Source organism: Tympanuchus pallidicinctus, unplaced genomic scaffold, assembly GCF_026119805.1.
Source record: "Tympanuchus pallidicinctus isolate F22 unplaced genomic scaffold, pur_lepc_1.0 scaffold57, whole genome shotgun sequence".
In the NCBI taxonomy this organism is placed as follows: Eukaryota; Metazoa; Chordata; class Aves; order Galliformes; family Phasianidae; genus Tympanuchus; species Tympanuchus pallidicinctus.
Genome location: NW_026294777.1, coordinates 30,177 through 54,075, shown reverse-complemented (window position 1 = coordinate 54,075; position 23,899 = coordinate 30,177). Strand labels below are relative to the sequence as shown.

At 57.3% G+C, this 23,899-nt stretch overlaps 3 protein-coding genes, 1 long non-coding RNA gene and 3 other non-coding genes across 13 annotated transcripts in view; 4 read left to right on the top strand and 3 right to left on the bottom strand.

The window, feature by feature from the left end:
• Nucleotides 1-2,040, bottom strand: part of GOLGB1 (golgin B1) — a 41,356-nt gene extending 39,316 nt beyond the window's left edge. Inside the window, exon 1 of the mRNA XM_052705383.1 lies at nucleotides 1,972-2,040. The gene's annotated coding sequence lies outside the window, so the exon portion shown is untranslated. The remainder of the gene's footprint in view (nucleotides 1-1,971) is intronic.
• A 5,267-nt stretch (nucleotides 2,041-7,307) lies between these two features.
• Nucleotides 7,308-12,406, top strand: LOC128091965 (guanylyl cyclase-activating protein 1-like). Its single transcript, XM_052705411.1, has 4 exons — nucleotides 7,308-7,505; nucleotides 9,078-9,227; nucleotides 11,538-11,628; nucleotides 12,279-12,406. The coding sequence occupies exons 1-4, from the start codon at nucleotides 7,308-7,310 to the stop codon at nucleotides 12,404-12,406; spliced, it is 567 nt and encodes a 188-aa protein (XP_052561371.1).
• A 1,384-nt stretch (nucleotides 12,407-13,790) lies between these two features.
• Nucleotides 13,791-13,981, top strand: LOC128091977 (U2 spliceosomal RNA). The gene has a single exon (XR_008211569.1). It is a non-coding gene; the product is annotated as a U2 spliceosomal RNA (small nuclear RNA).
• Nucleotides 13,982-15,185: 1,204 nt separating this feature from the next.
• On the bottom strand, nucleotides 15,186-15,376 carry LOC128091976 (U2 spliceosomal RNA). Its single transcript, XR_008211568.1, has one exon. It is a non-coding gene; the product is annotated as a U2 spliceosomal RNA (small nuclear RNA).
• Nucleotides 15,377-17,451: 2,075 nt separating this feature from the next.
• Nucleotides 17,452-17,642, bottom strand: LOC128091978 (U2 spliceosomal RNA). Its single transcript, XR_008211570.1, has one exon. It is a non-coding gene; the product is annotated as a U2 spliceosomal RNA (small nuclear RNA).
• Nucleotides 17,643-19,107: 1,465 nt separating this feature from the next.
• Nucleotides 19,108-23,833, top strand: LOC128091953 (uncharacterized). 7 transcript variants are annotated; one of them, XM_052705387.1, is made up of 3 exons: nucleotides 19,108-20,815; nucleotides 22,861-23,011; nucleotides 23,160-23,833. In XM_052705387.1, the coding sequence occupies exons 1-3, from the start codon at nucleotides 19,205-19,207 to the stop codon at nucleotides 23,201-23,203; spliced, it is 1,806 nt and encodes a 601-aa protein (XP_052561347.1). In that variant the 5' UTR covers nucleotides 19,108-19,204; the 3' UTR covers nucleotides 23,204-23,833. The 7 variants fall into 7 exon arrangements, with proteins under 7 accessions (XP_052561347.1, XP_052561348.1, XP_052561349.1 ...); XM_052705388.1 differs by having other exon boundaries at nucleotides 19,109-20,815; nucleotides 22,861-22,948; nucleotides 23,160-23,830; XM_052705389.1 differs by having other exon boundaries at nucleotides 19,109-20,815; nucleotides 22,861-22,948; nucleotides 23,548-23,809.
• Nucleotides 22,019-22,847, top strand: LOC128091967 (uncharacterized). Its single transcript, XR_008211556.1, has 2 exons — nucleotides 22,019-22,387; nucleotides 22,517-22,847. It is a non-coding gene; the product is annotated as an uncharacterized LOC128091967 (long non-coding RNA).
• Nucleotides 23,834-23,899: the final 66 nt, after the last annotated feature.

Below are 23,899 nucleotides of genomic sequence, written 5' to 3'. Positions count from 1 at the left end.
TCCTCACTGCAGCGCCCTGCCGGGCAGTTGCACAGTGACGAGCTCTCCTCTCAGCTTCCACTTCCCCAGGTGGGACCACCTGGATTCCCTCAGCCGCTGCTCACAGGTCGTCTTCTCCAGTCCCTTCACCAGCCTCATTTTTCGAACACGTTCCTCCAACTTCACTTCCTTGTAGAGAGGCTCCAGACAGAACACAGCGCTGAGCTGCGGCCCCAGCAGCGCCATGCAGAGGGACGGGCACCTCCTGCTCTGCTGCCTGCACCGCTGCTGCTACGAGCCAGGATGTCACCGGCCTCCTTGGCCACCCAGGCACAATGCTGGCCCGTGTTCAGCTGCCAACAGCACCCCCAGCTCCTTCTCCAGGCACTTTTCCCCAGGCCAACACTGCTGCATGAGGTTGCTATGACCCAGGCACAGGACGCTGCAACTGGCCTTGCTGAACAGCATTGATCCATCCTATCCGGATCAACCTGCAGATTTTCCTTCCAGTACCCAAAGGGGAGCTACAGGAAAGAGGGGACAGAGTCTTGAACAGAGTCTGTAGTGACAGGACAAGGGGAAATGAATTCAAACTTAAAGAGTGTAGATTTAGCTTGGATATAAGGAAAAAGTCTTTCACAGTCAGGGTGGTGAGGCACTGGAACGGGTTGCCCAGAGACGTGGTTGAAGCCCCACTCCTCCAGACTGTCAAGGCCGGGCTGGAACAGGTCCTGAGCAACCTGATGGAGCTGTAATGTCTCTGTGCATTGCAGGGGAATTGGACTTGATGGCCTTTCAAGGTCCCCTCCAACTCTAAGGGTTCTATGATTCTGCGACTCCTAACCTCAGGCAGATCAATGTTCCTGCCTAAGTTGGCACCATCTGCAAACCTGAGGAGGCACTCGACCACCTCATGCAGATCACTGATAAAGCTATTAAAATTGCCCCAATCCCGAGCCCTGAGGAGTGCTGCTGGCAAACAGCCACCAGTGGGGGTTAACCCCACTCCCAGAGACGCAGCTCCTTTTCCCTCAGAGAACAGAACCTCCACCCGAGCCTCGAGAAGCCAATTCTTGAGGAAAATTGGGAAATACCAAACGCTGTGCTAAGGCTGAGCATGTGGCAGGAAGGAATCACACAGGACGGACCAACTCCCTCATAAGCAGCAGTCGGCAAACACAGGATGCACGCAGCTCAGTGCACAGCCACTGCCTCACCCAGTGTGCAAACAGCACAGCTGGCAGCCAGCAGCCACAGCTCCTCTGGGCTCACAGCGATCGCAGAGGGGTTCTACCACTCCTATGGGCCCACAAGGATCAAGAAGGAATGGATTTAAGCTGAAACAGGGGAGGTTTGGGTTGGATCTGAGGAGGGAGTTTTTCAGCCAGAGGGCGGTGAGGCACTGGCACAGGTTGCCCAAGGAGGCTGTGGATGCCCCATCCCTGCAGGCATTGGAGGCCAGGCTGGATGTGGCTCTGGGCAGCCTGGGCTGCTGGTTGGCGACCTGCACACAGCAGGGCTTGGAACCAGATGAGCACTGTGGGCCTTTGCAACCCAGGCCATTCTATGGCTCTATGACTGCAGTGGGGATCCGCAGCCCCTCAGGGCTCATAACGACAGATTTGCACGGCCTGCACACAAGTGATGAAGTCGCCCACCCCCATCTCATCCATCCCCATTTCTGCGTATCAGCTACAGATGAAGGACTCAGCGTTATCTTTCCCCTCACCCGCCCCATTGCGACTGCATTACACACGCGCTACACGCACGCTAACTTCAATTCTTTGCTTTTTTTCCTTCTCCCGGAGGCAAACAGGCGCTGCTGCCGCCCCGCAGCTCACGAGCTCCATCAGACGCGACCCGCGGCAGCGCCTCGGGGCCCGACCGCCGCTCCCCGCCGCCCCGCAAGGCCGCCTCGCTTCCCCCCCCCCGACCCTGCGGGCCGAACGCACCCCGTGGCGGAGCGCCAAAGAACGGGCACAAAGCACCGACCTGCCTCAGCGCTGCGCTGCGCGCCGCCACAACCCGACCCGCCGCAGCCACCTCAGCACCGGAACGCACCGCCGCCACTTCCGGCCTCTAGCCCCGCCCCCCGGAAGCAGCACATCCAATCAGCTGCGGAGCTGAGGAGGCCGCCCGCTGCTGTTCGCGGACACGTGGCAGTAAACCGCCAATCCCGAGCCGGGCCTCGAAGCCCCGCCCCATAACAAGGAAGCGAATGGTCAGCCGAGACGGGGGGCGGGGCCTTACCTTGTTCGTACAGTCACGCCCCCTTCGTGGCCACGCCCCCCGCCTCCGGCTCCCGACCTCGCCGTGACCGCTTCCGGCTTTGTTTCGCTTTAATTAGCTGGGAGAGAGCAATTTCTCTAATTACCAGCTGCCTACGGCTAATTTATTTCACTTTCATCCTCATTACGTTCCGTTAATGCGCCCTGGATGACGTGAATGGGAGTTGACTCTGCTGAAACTGTTACACGGTGCCATAAGTGCACGGGGCCATACAGCCCCATAACAGCTCCATAAAGCCCCATACAGCCCCATACAGCTCCATACAGCCCCATACAGCTCCATATTGCCCCATACAGCCCCCTGCCCACATACAGCCCCATACAGCCCCATACAGCTCCATACAGCCCCATACAGCCCCATGCAGCTCCATATTGCCCCATACAGCCCCCTGCCCACATACAGCCCCATACAGCTCCATACAGCCCCATACAGCTCCATATTGCCCCATACAGCCCCCTGCCCACATACAGCCCCATACAGCTCCATATTGCCCCATACAGCCCCCTGCCCACATAGAGCCCCATACAGCTCCATATAGCTCCATACAGCCCCATATAGCCTCATACAGCCCCATACAGCTCCATAAAGCCCCATACAGCTCCATATTGCCCCATACAGCCCCCTGCCCACATACAGCCCCATACAGCTCCATACAGCCCCATACAGCTCCATATTGCCCCATACAGCCCCCTGCCCACATACAGCCCCATACAGCTCCATACAGCCCCATACAGCTCCATATTGCCCCATACAGCCCCCTGCCCACATAGAGCCCCATACAGCTCCATATTGCCCCATACAGCCCCCTGCCCACATACAGCCCCATACAGCTCCATATAGCTCCATACAGCCCCATATAGCCTCATACAGCCCCATACAGCCCCCTGCCCACATACAGCCCCATACAGCTCCATATAGCTCCATACAGCCCCATATAGCTTCATACAGCCCCATACAGCCCCCTGCCCGCATACAGCCCCGTGGCCCCATACAGTCCTATGGCCCCCATACATCCCTATGCTCCCATACAGCTTCTTGGCCCCACTCAGCCCTGTGTCCCCATACAACCTCATGATCCAGCTCCTTGCTCCCATATAGCCCTGTACCCCATACAGCTCACTGGCCCCAGACAGCCCTATACCCCCCCATATGGCCCTATAACCCCCACACAGCCCTATGTGACCATACAGCCCTGTGCCACCATACACTTCCATGGTCCCATACAACACTATGGTTCCATACAGCCCTGCGTCCTCATGCAGCTCTTTACTCCCATAAACCCCATACCCCATACAGTCCCATGCAGCCCTATATGTCATCCAGCCCCTACTGCACACATTCCCATAGTAGCTCTGTATCCCATATGCTGTACAGCCCTGTGCACCCCATACATCCCTATACAGCCCCATACAGCCCCATGCTCCATGCAGTCACACACCTGGTTCCCAAATCAATCCATGAGTTTGGTGGCTGCCCCACAGTGCTATTTGCTGAGCACAGGACTGCATGCTGACACACAGACACAGCTCCATGGGAGGACGTGCACAGAAAGCAGAGCCCCTCACCTGAAAGGGGGATTAGAAAGTGGGATGGGATGGGATGGGATGGGATGGGATGGGATGGGATGGGATGGGATGGAGTGGAATGGAGTGGAGTGGAATGGAGTGGAGTGGAGTGGAATGGAATGGAATGGAATGGAGTGGAGTGGAGTGGAGTGGAATGGAATGGAATGGAGTGGAGTGGAGTGGAGTGGAGTGGAGTGGAGTGGAGCGGAATGGAATGGAATGGAGTGGAGTGGAGTGGAGTGGAATGGAATGGAATGGAATGGAGTGGAGTGGAGTGGAGTGGAGTGGAGTGGAGTGGAGTGGAGTGGAGTGGAATGGAGTGGAATGGAGTGGAGTGGAATGGAGTGGAGTGGAGTGGAATGGAATGGAATGGAGTGGAGTGGAATGGAGTGGAGTGGAGTGGAATGGAATGGAGTGGAATGGAATGGAATGGAATGGAATGGAATGGAATGGAATGGAATGGAATGGAGTGGAGTGGAATGGAGTGGAATGGAGTGGAATGGAATGGAATGGAGTAGAGTGGAATGGAATGGAATGGAGTGGAGTGGAATGGAGTAGAGTGGAATGGAATGGAATGGAATGGAATGGAATGGAGTGGAGTGGAGCGGAATGGAGTGGAATGGAGTGGAATGGAATGGAATGGAATGGAATGGAGTGGAGTGGAATGGAGTGGAGTGGAGTGGAATGGAGTGGAATGGAGTGGAATGGAATGGAGTGGAGTGGAGTGGAATGGAATGGAGTGGAGTGGAATGGAGTGGAATGGAATGGAATGGAATGGAGCGGAATGGAATGGAATGGAATGGAATGGAGTGGAGTGGAGTGGAATGGAATGGAATGGAATGGAATGGAATGGAATGGAGTGGAGTGGTGTGGAATGGAATGGAATGGAATGGAATGGAATGGAATGGAATGGGATGGGATGGGATGGGATGGGATGGAATGGAATGGAATGGAATGGAATGGAATGGAGTGGAGTGGAATGGAATGGAATGGAATGGAATGGAATGGAGTGCAATGGAGTGGAGTGGAATGGAGTGGAATGGAGTGGAGTGGAGTGGAATGGAGTGGAGTGGAATGGAATGGAGTGGAATGGAATGGAATGGAGTAGAGTGGAATGGAATGGAATGGAATGGAATGGAATGGAGTGGAGTGGAATGGAGTAGAGTGGAATGGAATGGAATGGAATGGAGTGGAGTGGAGTGGAGTAGAGTGGAATGGAATGGAATGGAATGGAATGGAATGGAATGGAGTGGAGTGGAATGGAGTGGAATGGAGTGGAGTGGAGTGGAATGGAGTGGAGTGGAATGGAATGGAATGGAATGGAATGGAATGGAATGGAATGGAATGGAATGGAGTGGAGTGGAATGGAGTGGAGTGGAATGGAGTGGAGTGGTGTGGAATGGAATGGAATGGAATGGAATGGAGTGGAATGGAGTGGAATGGAGTGGAATGGAGTGGAGTGGAGTGGAATGGAATGGGAATACACCAGACTGGACTAGAATAGGAATAGACCAGTTCAGTTGGATGAGACCTTTGAGGACAGCCAGACCTGTGCAGCCCCCCAGTGCCCATCCCCACCCCCACAGCCTGGGCAGTGACCCACAGCCAGGTGCTCTGCTGACTGGTCCTGACAGCCCCAGAAGAAGCTGGGGATGATCTTCTTTCATTAATTATTTATCCTGGAACTGGGAAGAAAACTCTTTCCACTTATCACCACATACCTGGTTACACATTAGGGACATTCTTCAGTATCTAGAAGAGTACCCAACAGCTAGGTTCGATGAACTGGTCAAGGATGCCAAAATACATTTCCCTGTTCATCAGCATACACTGTTGTAAGATTTGCAAGATGAGTTTACACCATTAATAAGAAAAATTAAAACAAGATGACAGCCCTGCTAGGAAAAGCAGCCCTCGTGTCTCCTCCCACAAAAGGCTCCGTTCATTTGGCCCTGGTGCTGCAAAAATCAATCTGCCTCTTGAAAAAATGAGACTGCACAGATTCTCACTGGCAGCACAGAGCGAGGCTTTGTCACCTCCTGTGTCCTTCAGCTGGAAAAAAGATCTGACTGGTAGCAAAGCAAGTTTCCTTTGTCTACTAGTAAAACTTTCTGCCATGGCATTTGCAGTGGGTTGATCTATTCTCAAAGTAGAAACTAATTCCTACAAATTGTTAACAAAATGGTATGCATTTTGTTTTGCCCACAAGCTGCCAATTATGTGATTCATGGCAGTTGTTGCATATCACGGAGTCTTTCTGCACAAAAATAGCTTTTCATTTACTGTTTCTTTCCAGATTCCACTTGTTGTGAGTGCTCAAGGCACCAGATACTCCCCAGTGCTGAGTAATGATTTACAACCCTTTGCAGTGTTTTAAAATACACTTAGACTGAACATGAACAAAACCTGAGATTTGGTGTCAGCAACGTGGGCAACAGAGGCAGAGTTGGACTCTGCCCACGGCCTCCCCTAGGAACACAAAGGTTTTGCAAGCACCAGGGCCATGCTGAGCAATTTGGTGTGTGAGGTACTTTGAGATGAAGCTGTGTTGTAAAAAGGAGGCTGAGAGGCAGGGGGAGTTAAAATGTCCAGAACTGAGACAGGGGAGGTTTGGGTTGGATATGAGGAGGAAGTTTTTCATGCAGAGGGCGGTGAGGCACTGGCACAGGTTGCCCAAGGAGGCTGTGGATGCCCCATCCCTGCAGGCATTGGAGGCCAGGCTGGATGTGGCTCTGGGCAGCCTGGGCTGCTGGTTGGCGACCTGCACACAGCAGGGGCTTGGAACCAGATGAGCACTGTGGGCATTTTGCAACCCAGGCCATTCTATGGCTCTGTGATTCTATGGTTAGTGGTGTTCCCTGGCAGCACCACTTTGTGCTCTGTGAGATGGGTTCTGCAGGGGTTCGCTGCCCCTCCGTCGTGTTTCTGGGGCCAGCAGAGTCACAGCAAGGTCTGGTTCCCCATCTGTGCTGTGTGTGGAGACAGGACTTTTCCCACAGGCCTGATGCTGATGGGTCATTCTTGGTCCTATACGCCAAATTACCCATGACCTCCAAGTCTACAAATCCAGACAGAGGGGCAGACCTTCACCCCCCACCAAACCTCGCTTCCTGCAGCATTTCCATCTCATCTTTGTGTCTAATTATACCAAGGTTAAAAATAGGGCAGCGTCCAAAAGCAGAGCAGCTCTGAGGCATCTGCTTAACCTCCTCACCCCAATGCAGCTCCTGGAATAGCAGAGCTTTGCTGGATTATCTCACACCTTCTTTTCATTCTAAGCGGAATGTTTGTATCATTGAAACTTCAGGAGTCTGTAAAGCAGCCTCTAAGCAGATTAACGTTTCTAATGGGCTTGGGGAAGGTCAGAGGTTTTCACTTTGGGACTAACATTGAACGTGGACGGAAGCAAAGGGGCATTGCTGTGAGAGCAGCGGGACGGGGAGGACCGTTCCTGCAGGGTTCCTATCACTGGCCATGGGAAACAACAACAGCTCCACGGTGGACGACCTGCAGGCAGTGGAGATCCACCATTGGTACAAGAAGTTCATGACAGAGTGTCCCTCCGGGCAGCTGACAGAGCATGAGTTCAAGCAGTTCTTCGGGCTGCGGGGTTTGGACCCCCAGGCCAACGAGTACATCGAGCAGATGTTCCGTACCTTCGACATGAACAAGGTGAGTTCTCTGCGAGAAAGGATGCGCCCTGTAGAACCAGAGAAACACAGAACTGTGGAATCAGGTTGACAAAGAGCTCTGAGATCCCCAGTCCAACCTGGATCCATCCCACCTCCCCCAGTGCCACATTCCTGTGCTCACCAAACACCCCCAGGGATGGGGGCTCCCCGCTGCCCTGGGCAGCTGTGCAGTGCTGACGGCTCTTTGCAGGTTGTTCCCAATTCCAACCCAACCCTCCCCGTTGCACCCTGAGCCCATCCCCTCCCATCCTATTGCTGTTGCCTGGGACAAAGGTCTGACTATGAGGTGACGAATGGCAGTCCCTCCTGCCCTGAACACATCACAGTTGGTGTTTCTTGCTGGAACAGCTGCCCAGAGAGGCTGTGATGCCCCGTCCATCCCTGGAGGCGTTGGAGGCCAGGTTGGATGGGGCCCTGGGCAGCCTGGGCTGCTATGAAATGTGGAGGTTGGCGGACCTGCCTGCGGTGGGAGGGTTGGAGCTTCATGATCCTTGGGGTCCCTTCCAACCCAGGCCATTCTGTGATCCTGTGGTCCCCTCCCATCCCATCACCATTCCCTGTGGATAGAAACCAACCCCTACTTACTTACATCCCTGCTTATTGAGGATGCCTTCAATCCCCTCATCCAGACCATCAGTAACGACCCCTAACAGCAAACCAACCCCAGCAGCATTGGGCAGTTTGGGGCTTTGTGTCACAATGCCAAGGGGTGTTGGTGTAAGGCAGCAGAATGCAAGGGGCAAATCAGCGTGCGTCAATGACACGGGTGACAGCCATAGGGAGTAACTTCTCGCTGTCTAACAGCCTCGTTCAAGTTCACCTACGAATCTCGAGATATCACTGCATTGTGTTAATTGGTTTGAGCTCGTTTGGCCCGTGAGATGCCAGCAGGAGGAGGTGAGGCTGGAAGCTGGAGCTTTCTTGAGCCTTTCACTGTCCTTCAGTAATGCATACATTAGACAGTAAAGGCTCAAATTCTGGATTCAAATCCCAGACTCACATACCATACAGACCTTTACAACACTCTGGAGGAAGCAGTTTCCAGGTGTTCCATGGATTCCATCAATCCCACGTGGCTCCTACACCAGGGCCAGGACACCAGGACCCCTGGCTGTCTCCCCAAATGCTCCTCCTCCCAACACCGTGTCCCAGTAACGACAGTGCTGAGAAGCAGCTCTGTTAATTAACAGCTGTGTTTCTTGTTCCCCCTCCCTGCTGCCCTTCCTTGGGAGGTTCAGAAGCGACCACCCACCCAGAGATGCAGCGCTGCTCAGAGCTCTCCCATGAGCTCCGTGTGCTGCAATGAACCCCATCTTGAGGCCAAGTTCCACTTCAGGTTCCATCATCCTGAGACAAAACCCAGGTACAGGGAGCAATGATGGTGAGAGGAGTGGATCGGAGATTCCCAATCCAGATTTAAGCTGGCTTTAAACCTCGGGAGCGCAGAGTGGTGCTGGGTTCCAGGCCGAGGAGCTCCTCCTCATCACGGCACAGAGGCACTGATGGCTCCCTTTGTTTGTAAGCTTTGTCTGTAAGCTCTGTTCTGCCCCAGGATGGGTACATCGACTTCATGGAGTACGTGGCAGCCCTCAGCCTGGTGCTGCGCGGGAAGATGGAGCAGAAGCTGCGCTGGTACTTCAAGCTGTACGACGTGGATGGGAACGGCTGCATCGACCGCCACGAGCTGCTCAACATCATTAAGGTGAGTCCTCAGCAAGTGGTCCTGGAACAGCCCCAGGGATGGGGGCTGCCCTGGGCAGCTGTGCAGTGCTGACGGCTCTTTGCAGCACAGGTTGTTCCCAATTCCAAGCCAACCCCCCCGTTGCACCCTGAGCCCATCATCTCCCACCCCCATTCCCTGGGAGCAGAGGCTGAGAACACAACCTCCATGCAGGAGCTGCAAAGAGGAGGAGCAGATACAGGGAATGCCCTCCATCAGTCCCTCCTTTTAGGCTCAGCCCCTCAATGTCCCTCAATGCAACAGCAGCGGCTTCATGGCAGCAATCAGAGGGTCCCCGTTTGGTCTCTTCCATTGGAGCTTAGAAAGACGCTGAACTAATAAAGGACGAAGAACCAAACAACGAACACTTTTCTTGGAGCTAAAATTGGCCAATTTGCTAATTACAATCAATAGGCATTACAGGCAAGACAGTGTTAGGCAACGGCTCCTACAAAGGCTGAAAAGAGCAAAAGAAGAGAAGGGATAGGAAACGGCCGTTCCACAGGCGATATTCGCAGAGCCTCACGCTGGAGGCACTTCTTTCCCCCTCTTTTCCCCTCTTTTGCCCCATATTCAAGAGTTTTCTTTTCCCTTCTTTTCCCATTTCCAATGGTCTTTCCCTGTTTTCTCTGGTTTTCACTTGACTTTCCCTGGTTTCCCTTTGCATTCCCTCGTTTTTGTCTATTTTAATCCATTTCCATTATTTCCTCTCTTTTTTCCTTGTTTTCCACTGCTTTCCACTCTTCTCCCCTTATTTTCCCTGCTCACCATTCTTTTCCCCAGTTCTCCCAACTTTTCCATTGTTTTCCCTCAGTTTTCCAATGTTTCTTTTCCCAGTTTTCCATTTTTCCCCTGGTTTTCAAAAGCTCTCCCCATCTTCTCACCTTTCCCCTGTTTTTTCCTTGTTTTTCCCCTTATTCCCCCATTTTTCCTTGTTTTCTTCTGTTTTCTTTTTCTTCCCCATTTTCTTTTGATTTTCCCCATTTTCATCTCACATCCCCTATTTTTCCTTGTTTTCTTTTGTGTTTTTCCATTTTCTTTTGTTGTTTTTTTTTTCCCCTCCATTTTCTTTTGGTTTCATTTTTCTCTTTTATTTTGTGTTCTTTTTTTCCTTCGCTTTCTTTTGTTTTGTTTTTTTTCCCCTCCATTTTCTTTTGTTCGTTTGCTTTTCCTCCACTTCCTTGTGGTTTATTTTCTCCTTTTTCTTTTGCTGTCCCCCATTTCCCCCTTCTCCCCTCATTTTCCCTTGTTTTCTCCTCCTTACCCTGTCCAAGGTGTTACTCCACGTTTCACTTTCACCTGTCAGATCCTGACTCTTCCCCCACCTTCCCCCACACCCCACTGAGGACCAACCTGCCCTTGGCTGGGCTGGTTGCTGTGTTCCAGAGGGACACCTCTACTCACACAGCAGCTCTCGGGACGCAGCACAGATGTTGGTTTCCACCCCTGCTCTGCCCCACCGCTGACCAAACTCGGGGCAGATCTCACCCAGGATCCCCATTCTGCCCTATCAGCAGTGCTTCCATTCCACCCAACCCAATGTAGGGCAGCTCTCAGGTCCGACCCGCTCACAGAATCACAGAATCACAGAATCACCTGGGTTGGAAGGGACCTCAAGGATCACGCAGTTCCAACCCCCTGCCCAGCAGGGCCACCAAACATCCACATCAGATCAGGTTGCCCAGGACCCCGTCCAACCTGGCCTTGAACACGGCCAAGGACGGGGCATCCACAACCTCCCTGGGCAGCCCGTTCCAGGGCCCAACCACTCTCCTTGTGAAGAACTTCCCCCTAACATCCAACCTCAATCTTCCCTCCTTCAACTTGGATCCATTTCCCCTCGTCCTGCTGTTGTCAGCCCTTCTGAAGAGTTTACTCCCCTCCTGGCTGTAGGTTCCCTTCAGCTATCGATAGGCTGCACTGAGGTCACCCCGCAGCCTTCTCTTCTCCAAGCTGAACAAGCCCAACTCCCTCAGCCTGTCCTCATAGGGGAGGTGCTCCAGCCCCCTGCTCATCTCAGTCGCCCTCCTCTGGACCCTTTCCAACATCTCAATGTCTTTCTTGTACTGAGGGCTCCACACCTGGACACAGGACTCCAGATGGGGCCTCACAAGAGCCGAGTAGAGAGGGACGATCACCTCCCTGTCCCTGCTGACCACCCCTCTGCTGATGGAGCCCAGGATCCCATTTGCCTTTCGCTCCTCCCACACTGCAGAGCCTCCTTCCCCTCTAGGCCAGCTGTCAGGGTTGAGGATTCCCATGGTGTTTTCCTATCCTGCTCTGCTCTTCCAGGCCATCCGTGCCATCAATGGTGGCGACCACGAGACGAGCGCAGAGGAGTTCACCAACCGCGTCTTCAACAAAATCGATGTGAACGGAGACGGTGAGAAACACCCTGCTGCCACCCCAGCCCTGCTGCCACCCCAGCCCTGCTGCCACCCCACTGAGATGCCCCAATGCCACACAGCTGCCCGTGCTCCCAGGCGGGATGGGGCTGTGAGCTCCATGGAGAGGCGTCCCTCCCCTGGCGGGGATTGGAACCGAACGATCCCTAAGGTCTCTTCCAACCCAAACCAATTCTCTGATCCTGTGGCTCCTCTTTTGCTTCATCTGTGCGTCTTTTCCTTTTGTGTTTCCTTCTCACACGAAGCCACGCACTTTGCAGAGAAGCTTTTCTCCTCCACCACACATAATGGGTGCAATGGGATTCATTCCCTGTACCCAGTCCTTGGCTGTATTTTGTCTGTATGCATTCTGTAGGGTTTCTTTGTCCCTTTTTGGGTGTAGCTGATGGCAGAGGGAGGAGCAGGTGCTGCTTGCTGGCAGTGCCTCTAAAGATCATAGAATCACAGAATGGTCTGGGTTGAAAAGGACCACAAGGATCATCTTGTTTCCAACTCCTGCTATGTGCAGGGTCACCAACCAGCAGACCAGGCTGCCCAGAGCCACATCCAGCCTGGCATCCACCCATAGGGAAAGGCAGAAACCCCCCTGAGAGCCCCCGTCCCACTCTGCTCTGTCTGTGCCCCACAGGGGAACTTTCCCTGGATGAATTTGTGGAGGGAGCAAGGAAGGACGACGAGTTCATGGAGGTGATGATGAAGAGTTTGGATCTGTCTCACATCGTGGCCATGATCAACAACCGCCGGCACAGCGTGTAAATGGGGCTGGGGAGAGCGAGCCAGGAAGGACAGACAGACAAAATTCCACACATGTAAGGATGGAAATGAGGACAGAAAGGAACTGCCATAGATCTGTGGGCATTGGAGAGCACACTGCTGCGTGGACATGGGAACTGTGCTTGCAGGGCAGGCTTGGAACAACGGGTGCTGTGCAGCACTGCCTAGGGATTTCCTACAGCCCAAAGGCCAACGGCTCAGCACCCCGACTGCATCCCACAGCCCGCATCCATTGCTGTGTGCTGCACTCAGGGCAATGCCAGTCAATGAGCAGTGTGATAATGCAGCACGGAGAAATCTCTGATGTGCACAGAAAGACCCCAGCGATCACCAGCACGAAGGGCATCAGCACCCCGCTCCACCACCGTGCCACCAACACCTCTGCAGCGCTCGCTCTGCATCCGGAGCTCGGCAGCTTTGCAGCTCCATCTGTAGGAACCCCTGGGCAGAAGGGAATACCCGCCGCGGGGCTGATAGGACACTGCTGTCATAGCAGCTTTGCTGCTGCCAGTGAGGGTTGGTGCCAGGGATGGGCACAGCGCGGTGCTGCAGTGCTGTGACGGTGCTGCAGACCCCTGAAATCCAGGAAGAAAACGCCGTGACCCCAGTGCAGTGTCAGAAAGTGGCATTCCTTCATTCCTCACACAGGACCGGGCGATGTGACACAGCAGTGCACGCGCTCAGAGTTCCGGCTCTGCACCGCAGCAGCTGAGCGGCGCACACGCGGTGCGTTGGCACCCACGTTCATTCCTGCCCAGTAACTCAGTTCCAATCAGATCGCTGCTCGCACCGCAGAAAGGTGAACCGGGAAGTTGTAGAAATGGCGCTCACGGATCTCTTGCGTTAAGCCGCTCCTTATCCTCACAGCCCGGCGCCGCCGCCAAACCGCAGCAGCGAACGAACGGGAGGGAGGGAGCGAGAGAAGGGTGGTGGGCGGGGCGAGGCCAAAGGGGCGTGGCTGAGCGGGGGCGGAGCCTGTGGAGCAGCGCCCCAATGGGAGGGAGGGAGAGGCGGGGCCGGCAGAGCGGTTCGTCAATGAGAGGACGGACGGGGTGTGGGCGGGGCCTGCGGGGCAGCGCTCCAATGGGGCGGAGGAAGGCGTTGTGGGCGGTGCTTGGGCTTAGAGGCAGGTCTATGCTAATCAGAAGCGCGGGGGTCGGTGGGAGCAGCATCCATCCACGCCGCTAAGCCTGACGCTGTCGTGATAACGGCGGTGTGAGAGCGGAGCGGGAGCGGTGCGGGGTGGCTGAGATGTGGGGAGCGGCGGTGGGGCGGCGGGAGAGGGTCGGTGCGTGCGGCGCTTGCGCGTCCGTGAGATGTCGGGGGTGGGCGTTGGGGTGGGTGGCGTCCGGGCAGCGAGGGAGGCATCGCTTCTCGGCCTTTTGGCTAAGATCAAGTGTAGTATCTGTTCTTATCAGTTTAATATCTGATACGTCCTCGATGAGAGGACTTTATATTAAACGGATTTTTGGGCGCGGGAGTTGGACCCGGAGCTTGCTCCCTCCGCTCCGCGCATCGTCCCGGTATGGCAGTACCTCCGGGCACGGTGCAGCTCCCCCACGGGAGGAGTGTTGGTGGTGAAGGGCAGAGCGAAGGCGCTGTTTGCTGCCGAGGGAGCAGTGGCTGCTGTGTTCCCGCACGGGGCGCTGCTGCCCGCTGTTCTCGGCGCTGGGCGCTGCTCGGACGGCGGGGGCGCCCGGAGCCGCTATTGGCGTTCGGAGGTCGGTGGGTGCGACGCAGGGCTCCGGACACGGAGCCGCTCAGCGTTTGGATCGCTTCCCATTCACCTCCCAATTTTGCTCCTCGGTCCTTTGCTTTCTAATGCAGCTTGGCGCCGGGCGCGGTGCGAGCCGCCTGCTTTCCGTCTCTTCTTTTTCCTTCCGCTTCCCGTCGCACGAGGTGCCGCTCGGCCGCTTTGCTGCAATAAATCCGGCCGTTCTCTCCGGCGCTCAGCGGTCGCTGTGTGTGACTCTCGGCTCCTCCGCCCCTCCTCGCCCTCCGTTTGCCCTCCGTGCCCGCACAGCCCCGAGGAGCGGCTGTTCTTCTCCCCCCTCCCCGCACGCGGCAGCTCCGTTCCGGCAGCGCCAAAAGGACGCAGCCGGGCAGCACGGGAGGGGTTGCGGCCGGCAGAGCGACGGCACCGCGTACGGACCCAGCTGTGCCGGACGGCCCCGGCAGGGTGTGAGGAGCGATGGGTCGAGTTGGAAGGGATTGAAAGCATCAGCGAGCTCCAAATCCCCGTTGCGGGCTGTGTGCCCCCAGCTCGGGCTGCCCGGCTCCCATCCACGCCTCGGGCAGCTCCAGGGATGGGGCACCCACAGCTCTGGGCAGCGGTGCCAGCGCCTGGACAGGCTGGAGAAGCGGGCCGTGAAAACGTGATGAGGGCAATAAGGCCAAGCGCAGGGTGCTGCAGCGGGTCGGGGCAATGGCAGCTGTTGATGCGGGCTGGGCGAAGATGTCCTTGAGAGCAGCCGTGCGGAGAAGGACTTGGGGGTCCTGGCGGAGCAGAAGCTGGGCCCGAGCCAGCAGTGTGCGCTCGCAGCCCGGAAGGACAACCGTGATCCGGGCTGCACGAAAACGGGGCGGCCAGCAGCGACAGGGAGGCTCCAGCAGCGGCTCCGGGCGCCCCCGCCGTCCGAGCAGCGCCCAGCGCCGAGAACAGCGGGCAGCAGCGCCCCGTGCGGGAGCACAGCAGCCACTGCTCCCTCGGCAGCAAACAGCGCCTTCGCTCTGCCCTTCACCACCAACACTCCTCCCGTGGGGGAGCTGCACCGTGCCCGGAGGTACTGCCATACCGGGACGATGCGCGGAGCGGAGGGAGCAAGCTCCGGGTCCAACTCCCGCGCCCAAAAATCCGTTTAATATAAAGTCCTCTCATCGAGGACGTATCAGATATTAAACTGATAAGAACAGATACTACACTTGATCTTAGCCAAAAGGCCGAGAAGCGATGCCTCCCTCGCTGCCCGGACGCCACCCACCCCAACGCCCACCCCCGATATCTCACGGACGCGCACGCTCTGCCCGCACCCACCCTCCCCCGCCGCCCCACCGCCGCTCCCCACACTGCGCCGAACGGCTTCGCTCCCGCTCCTCCCCAGTGGCTGCCCGCCGTTTCCTCGGTTCTTCGCGTTTGTGAACTGCTACCGGCGGCCCCTGCGCCGCAAATTAGCATAGCCCCCCCCCCTTCGCCGTGGGTCCCGCCCCCAGCCCCGCCCCTCCCGCCTCCGTCCGGCGGTGCTGCTGCGCGTGCGCACTGCGATCGGTTGCGGTGGGGGCCGTGCTGGGGGCGGGGAGACGGCGGGGCCGGGGTTGCGCGCTCCGTCTGCCGTGCCGTGCGGGGGATGCCCTACCCGGGACGACGGCGGCGCTCCCTCCGCTCGCAGGCGTCTTCCGGGCGCTCTCGGCTCGGTTCTGCAGCGCGTTCCCCCCTCTCTCTGTTCGGCCATACGGAGCCGCCCCTTTTCTCGCACATCGATGCCACGCGGTGCAGCGCAGAGCAGCGCAGCGCTGCCCGAAGCCGGGCGCGGTGCGAGCCGCCTGCTTTCCGTCTCTTCGTTTTCCTTCCGCTTCCCGTCGCACGAGGTGCCGCTCGGCCGCTTTGCTGCAATAAATCCGGCCGTTCTCTCCGGCGCTCAGCGGTCGCTGTGTGTGACTCTCGGCTCCTCCGCCCCTCCTCGCCCTCCGTTTGCCCTCCGTGCCCGCACAGCCCCGAGGAGCGGCTGTTCTTCTCCCCCCTCCCCGCACGCGGCAGCTCCGTTCCGGCAGCGCCAAAAGGACGCAGCCGGGCAGCACGGGAGGGGTTGCGGCCGGCAGAGCGACGGCACCGCGTACGGACCCAGCTGTGCCGGACGGCCCCGGCAGGGTGTGAGGAGCGATGGGTCGAGTTGGAAGGGATTGAAAGCATCAGCGAGCTCCAAATCCCCGTTGCGGGCTGTGTGCCCCCAGCTCGGGCTGCCCGGCTCCCATCCACGCCTCGGGCAGCTCCAGGGATGGGGCACCCACAGCTCTGGGCAGCGGTGCCAGCGCCGCACCGCCTCGGGTGAAGGATTTCCCCACATCCCACCTCAGTTTCACTTCTTTCAGTTCAGTTTTGTGGGAATCGAATGCTGCTTCTGCGTTAGGGCAAGGTAAGAGTTTTTATTTCATGGACTCTGCCGCCACGGCCCTTTTTGGGCGTCTTTCTGTTTTCCTGGGGGTCTCTGATAGTTTCCATCACTTGTGCTCTAGGTGAAGCTTCCCCAGCAATGCGCGCTCAGTGCACAGGGCAGTGATTTATAGGCGTGGAGATGAGGTGGATGCAGGTGGCTGCAGGCACAGAGGCTGCAGCTCCTGTCTGTCCGTCCATCTGAAACACATCTGAGCCTTCAGTTAAGGGCAGGTGGGACAGATCAAAGACCCCGATGTTGGAGAACTGCCAGCATTTGGTGCTGCACAGACAAGACCCGAGTAATAGAGAATAAGAGGAGGAGAAGGTAAATAATTACCACGTACATGCACAGGCAGCAACAGGCTGTGCCTGAACAGCACCAATACGTATGTAACATTTTCTGATACACTTTGCAAGGATATCCTGCAGGAGGTTGCTGGAACCAGAGAACAAACCACGAGGTGCCCATCTGACCTCAGTCTCTTTCAGTTTAACACCGTCCCCCCTTCATCTCACCGCTCTCTGCCCGCACACAAAGCCGCTTCTCCTGCTGCGCTTCAGGCACCGACAGCCGCAGCGCGGTCTCCCCGCAGCCGTCCCTGCTCCAGGCTGCACAGCCCCTCCGTCGGCCTTTCGCCACACACAGCTGCAGCACCCACCCATCAGCGTGCCCTTCTCCGGCCCCGCTCCCGCAGCCCCACGGCTCCCGGAAGGGGCTCCCAAGGGCGGAAAACCGGGACCGATCTCCCCCCCCGCTGCTCCTCCGCCAAAGCAGCGCAGGCAGCGGCAACCCTCCGCCGAATGCGGCCCAGCAGCGCCCCGTGCGGGAACACAGCACCCCCAGCTCTGCCCTTCACCACCAACACTCCTCCCGTGGGGGAGCTGCACCGTGCCCGGAGGTACTGCCATACCGGGACGATGCGCGGAGCGGAGGGAGCAAGCTCCGGGTCCAACCCCCGCGCCCAAAAATCCGTTTAATATAAAGTCCTCTCATCGAGGACGTATCAGATATTAAACTGATAAGAACAGATACTACACTTGATCTTAGCCAAAAGGCCGAGAAGCGATGCCTTCGTCGCTGCCCGGACGCCACCCACCCCAACGCCCACCCCCAACATCTCACGGACGCGCACGCGCCGCACGCACCCACCCTCCCCCGCCGCCTCAGCACCATTCCCCACCCCGCCCCGCTCCCGCTCCGCTCTCACACCGCCGTTATCACGACAGCGTCAGGCTTAGCGGCGTGGGTGGATGCTGCTCCCACCGACACCCGCGCTTCTGATTAGCATAGACCTGCCTCTAAGCCCAAGCGCCGCCCACAACGCCTTCCTCCTCCCCATTGGAGCGCTGCCCCGCAGGCCCCGCCCACACCCCGTCCGTCCTCTCATTGACAGCCGCTCTGCCGGCCCCGCCCCTCCCTCCCTCCCGTTGGGGCGCTGCTCCGCAGCTGTGAGCGCCGTGGTGTCATTTGGGGCATCGCTGGGTGATGCCGTCGCTGATGGATCTCACACACTAATTAACAATGCCTATAACCGCTATCCTCATTCTCTCTCTTGGGTCTCTCACTGGCTTTGGAGTCTCAGTTTCCTTTATCACCAGGCCTCCCCTTATTGAACTTCCCCCGTTGCAATTCAGAGTTCAATCATCAGATCCCAGCTGTCCAACCCGACTGCTGGTTCGTCCTTTTCCAAGATGAGGCCCCTTCTGCAGCGCTGCACCCAGGCCTGGGGAACCCGGCGCAGGAAGGACGTGGAGCTCTGGGAGCGGGTCCAGAGGAGGCACTGAGATGGCAGAGGGCTGGAGCAGCTCTGTGTCAGGAGAGGTTGAGGGAACTGGGATTGCTCGGCTTGGAGAAGGGAAGGCTGCGGGGAGACCTCATGGTGGCCTTCAGTGCTTGAAAACTGTGTGTGAGGGTGGATGGTGATGGGACAAGGGGGAATGGCTTTAAAGTGAGACAGGGGAGGTTTGGGTTGGATACGAGGGGGAAGTTTTTCAGCCAGAGGGCGGGGAGGCACTGCAACAGGTTGCCCAAGGAGCCTGGAGTACCGGGCCCAGTTCTGGGCTCCCCAGCGCAAAAAAGGCAGGGATCTCTTGCAAACAGTCCAGCGCAGGGCCGCAAACACGTCCGAACGCTCAGCCTCCGTTCCTCGCTCTCCGCTGCCGCCTGCCGTCCTTTCAGCCCCATTCCCGTCTGCTCGGCGTCCTTCCCTTCCCCAGGCGCTGCTCCTCGCTCGCGCTCTCCATGAACTCTTCCTCGCTGTGCTCGGTGCGACGATGCCTATTAGCAATGATTTCTGGGCACAAAATCGTAACGTTTGCTCGCTCCGCCGGCAGCTCTGGACATCCGTGGCCGCTCAAACTTTTCTCCCGCTGCAGACACGACCTCAGCCGCTGCGGATCTGGCAGCACCGCGGGGCGCTTCGGCGCCTTCTGTCGCCGTTATTCCCCGTCCGCACACCGCGGAAAGCTCCGGCAGTTAAAGGGTTAACGCTGCGAATCGGGAGTTTGGGGGGGTGGGAGGCGCTGCGGGGGGTCACGTGGCCTGCGGGGATCACGTGCCTCTGCTGGTTGCGGCGGAGCCGCGCGCTGCGCTCAGCTCTGCTCCCTTCTTGCTTCTCCCGACGGCTGCAATGAATCCGTTCTTCCTTTCAGGAGCGCCGCGCGCTGCAACAAAGGCCGTCTCGTTCCTCCGGACGCTTTGGTCTCTCATCGCGTTCGTCGTTTGCAGTTTGGGAGTTGTAGGGATATGGAACCGGTTCAGGGCGCTGCTGGAGATCTCTGCCTGGCAGCCGTCCCTCCCGCTGCGAGCAGCCGATCTCACGCGCAGCTCCGTGCTCAGGCTGCTTTCCGGGTTCTCTGCTCAGTTCTTTACGCACGTTTGGAATGCCGAATCGGGGATCGCGTTCTCCATCCTCCTGAATGTCTTCCTCTCCATCCTTCTCATCTACTTCGTGTGGAAGAAGTCTTCTCCCAAAGCAGAGAATGCTGAGCGGCAGCAAGAATGGGGAGGCTTAGGACAGGACTTGGGGGCGTCGGGACCCCCGGTGTCGTCGCATGTGGAACAGAGAGGAGGAGAAGAAGTGGAAGAAGCGGAGGAAGATGCAGAGGAGGGACCGTCCCCAACAGCACCGCCATCGAGAGCAGCAGCGGAAAGAGCTGAGAGCCGCGGAGAGGAGAGTGAGGAGGAGGAATTCGCTGTTAGCGCTGCTCGCCCAGCTCGGGAGGTGACTGAATTCCACGGCTCAAGAGAGCAGTTTGTACGGCACCCAAACGAAGCTGTTGTCACCTGGCTGCTTCGCTGCTGGGACAGCGGGGCCAGCAGCGTGCTTCTAGATGGAAACGGGGCTCGCCAGCTGGGCAGCATTGCCGGAGACTCAGCTATGGACAGAGGGATCAGTAGATGTCTGCGCGGGGTCACCACCCTCTGGGAACGAATGTTATTGGCCGTGAAGGAACGGCATCCCTTCAAAGGTGATCTGGAGCCTGAAGTGAAGAGGTGGAAGACTCTTAAAGAAGGTATCCAGTATTTGAGAGAGACGGCCGTGGTGGAGATGCTGTATGACCCCATGTTCGTCCCCAATGATCCACGCCCGAACCGCCGTGATCCTGAGAATGTGTGGATCACGTCAGATGTGGTGTGGAATCTGACAAGAACAGCACCAGAAAGGTACCTGGGTGTGCTGGCATCCATGTCCCATAGGTACGAGAAGCAACAGAGGAGGCCCCCCGTGATTGAACTGATTATTAGACTTCAGATCTTTGAACAACAACTACTTCTATTCCACAGTTACGTTTCAGCCACCTCAGAAATAACAGAAAGAATGGATAAAGCAGATAAGAGGATGGATAAGGCGGTAGGTAAAAAGGAGAGGAAACAGGGCGGCGTGCCAGAGGAAGCGTCCCTGTCGATGAATCGTGGTGAACCCGTGGCAGCGTCAGAAACAGCCAACGAAGATCAGGACCTAACGAGTCTGCTGAAGGAGCTGATCGCACTGATTAAAGGCGACGAACCCTCCTCCTCACCTGCGCCACCCGAAATCTCAGCCATCCATGGCAAACGCTCTCCCCCGCAAGCAAACGACAGCAGTAGATGTATGGCACGTGCTGCCTTGTGGAGTTACTTACGTGAGCATGGAGAAGACATGAAGGAGTGGCGTAAAAAACCCACGGCTGCGCTCCGAGCTCGGGTGAGAGAATTACAGCAGAGATCAACCAGCGTGCGACTGCTCCACTTACTGCAGGTAAGCGAGGGGGGGCCCTGCCCTCAGGAGGGGGGAAGGGATGATTTGTACCTCGTTGGGCCCGTGGGACCTCGGGCCATCAGGGAGGGGATGCAGCATAGAAGTGGGCTGCAGACCCAGGGGTGGGCTGAACTGCGGACACTATTGCACAGCTGATTCGTGGCCGTGACACACGTGCTGCAATTCCACAAGGCAGGAGGACGAAACCTGTGATGGGGGAAGGCGATGGCAAAATGTGAATATGGGGAGGGGTGGCAGGTTGACTCCGTCACCTTGTCAGAAGCCATAAAGGTAAGCGTTATGTGCTCACCGCGGTGGAGGCAACCACTGGTGCTGTGAAACGTCTGCAGTACCCCATGCTGGCGCCCGAAACACCAAGTGGGGTCTGGAGAAAGACGTGCTGTGGTGACGTGGCAGTGCAGGGAGAATTGAGTCAGATAACGGGGCTCATTTCAAACATTCCCTTGTGGGTATTTGTGCCAAAGACGATGGCGCTGAGTGCATTTCTCACACCCCCTGTCATGCACAGCTTCTGGTGAGATCAGACGCTGCAGTGGGTTGTTCAAAACCACGTTGAAAGCAGCGGGTGGTGGAACATTGCAGCTCTGGGAGAAGCATTGGGCAGAAGCCCCCTGGTTGGTCAATAGCAGCGGATCTATCGATCGTGCTGGCCTCAGCCCATGCAGCTCCCTGCGTGCTGCACGGGAGATGAGGTCCCTGCATGTAAAGAACGCGCTGGGCAAAGCGGCTGGGGGCCTTCCAGCCTCCGGAAAGGGCAGAGCTGCCCGTGGGGCTGTTTGTGCTCAGGGTGCAGCTGTGGGTGACGGGAATGGGGCTGTGCAGTGCGCACCAAGGGAACGCGCTGCTGGAAGGGGGAGCGCGGCCAGGATCCCACGTCTGCGTGTGCGTTTAACGCGAGTGAATTGTCAACACGAGGCGGTGCTGTGGGATCAGGGCTGCAAAGTGACGGCTCTGCCATGTTCGTTATCAGGGCTCCACATCACAGCGCCGTGCAGCGCAGTGGCAGTGAAGGAGTTGGGGCCGCAGTTCCGGCACGGCGGATATTTGCGGCTCTGCGGGGCGCAGAGGAGCCGAACTGCAGCTCCCAGCGCCGGCCCCGCTGCGCTGCTCCGCCCGGAGGGAAGGCGGCGCGGCTCCGAGTCACGTGACGGCGCGGCTCCGAGTCACGTGACGGCGCGGCTCCGTTGGTTTCGTTCATCAGCCGCAATCCCAACTCGCTTCTGTTTCCGCTATCAGCACCCGTTAATTAAGTTTCCTTCTGAGATGGTGGACCCTGGTTTTGGTTTCCTTCTTTCCCTCTTTGTTCCCTCCCTGGTTTTGGCCCTGAGGCTCTGCTGTCCCGTCGCCGCAGTCCCAGACGGATCCAGAGGTGACTCGGTGACGGTCAGGGCTGGCCCAGGGGCTGCGTGCATCCTGGGGATGGATTACCTCGGGAGGGTGGAAGGTGAGACGGGCCCCATAAGTGAAAGTCAAAAGGCAAGAAGGCTTCGTGGTGACTGAGAACAAGGGGGTGAAGGGGAATAGTTAGAGATAGTTGATAGAAGCAGGAATGTAGAGCTTGTTAGAAAATAAGGGATGGCAGACCCTGTGTCTGGGCCAGTGAGGGGGATGAAGGCCCCAAAGATAAGGTTTGAGAACAGCCCGAGGACATTTGGCAGGGAGGGGATTTGATGTCCACAGGGCGAGAAGAAACCGGTTTGGGGGGAAGCCCCCCCTGAAAGGCCAGGAGTTGACAGCGAAAACGGTCAGAAGCCTTTGCGAGGAAAACAACAAATCTTCATCCCACGACCCACTATGCACACAGCAGAGGGGAGGGTCTGCACGCTAATGAACTGTCGGGGTGTAAGGAATATGGATCCGAATCCAGGGAAAACTATTGATTATGTATTAGTTTCGCCTGTTTCTGTAGCACGATTTCTCTAGACGGTGTGCAAGCCAGGCGGATCGATGCCCCTTGCACCCGGTGTCTGCGCAGCACTGAATAAACCTCACCTGCTTTGTAATCTTACAATCTTGGCTTACAGAGTTTGATTCCGCACTTCAAGGGGGCATTTCAAGGATCCCAAGGGGTATTGATGGGCCTTAGGAGGAGCTGCTGCAGACGCAGACAAGGTGAAGCAGCTGCCTGTTCTGCCTGGCCTGTCAGAAGATCCCTCTGTTGTGGGGTTGCTTCGGGTAAAAGAGCAGCAGGTGCCGATTGCCACAAAAACGGTGCGCAGACGGCAGCACCGCACCAACAGGGACTCCTTGCTCCCCGTTCCTGAGTTGATTGGTCAGCTAGAGAGTCGGGGAGTGATCAGCAAAACCCACTCACCTTTAACAGCCCCATACGGCCGGTGCGTAAAGCCAGCGGAGAACGGAGGCTGACGGTAGACTGGCATGGCCTGAATGAATCACAGAACGGCCCCGTTTGGAAAAGACCCCCAGGATAATGAAGTCCAACCCCAACCCAGGCATCCTACTCTACATTTAAATACCTGCCACTAAATCATGTCCCCGAGCACCACATCCAAACGGTTTTTAAACACGTCCAGGGATGGTGGCTCAACCACCTCCCTGGCAGCCCATCCCACTGCTTAACAGCCCTTTCTGTAAAGAAGTTTTTCCTGAGATCCAACCTAAACCCCCCCTGGCACAACCTGAGGCCATTTCCCCTCGTCCTGTCAGCAGTGAGAAGAGAGCAGCCCCGCTCTCATGCAATCATCTTTCAGGTATCGCAAGAGAGCAGTGATGTCTCCCTCAGCCTCCTCTTCCCCAGACCGAAGAGCCTCCGTTCCTTCGGTGGCTCAAAGTCACACCCGCTCTGAGTACAGAAGCGCGCTCCTGGGGCCCCGTCCGTACAGCGGTCAAACGACGGAAAAGCGCCCCGCAACGAGGGGAAAGATCCCAAAGCCGTCCTTCCTTCGGCAGCGCGCACGCAGCGCCACACGGTGCGGCGCTCTGCGGAGATCCGCCCATAGGGGGAGCCGTGCGGTCGGCCGGCGCCTCACGACCGGACCGCGCGGTGCGGCGCCCCCCGCCTCTTACAGCAACGTGCCGGGAGCAGCGGGGAACCTCCGTGTG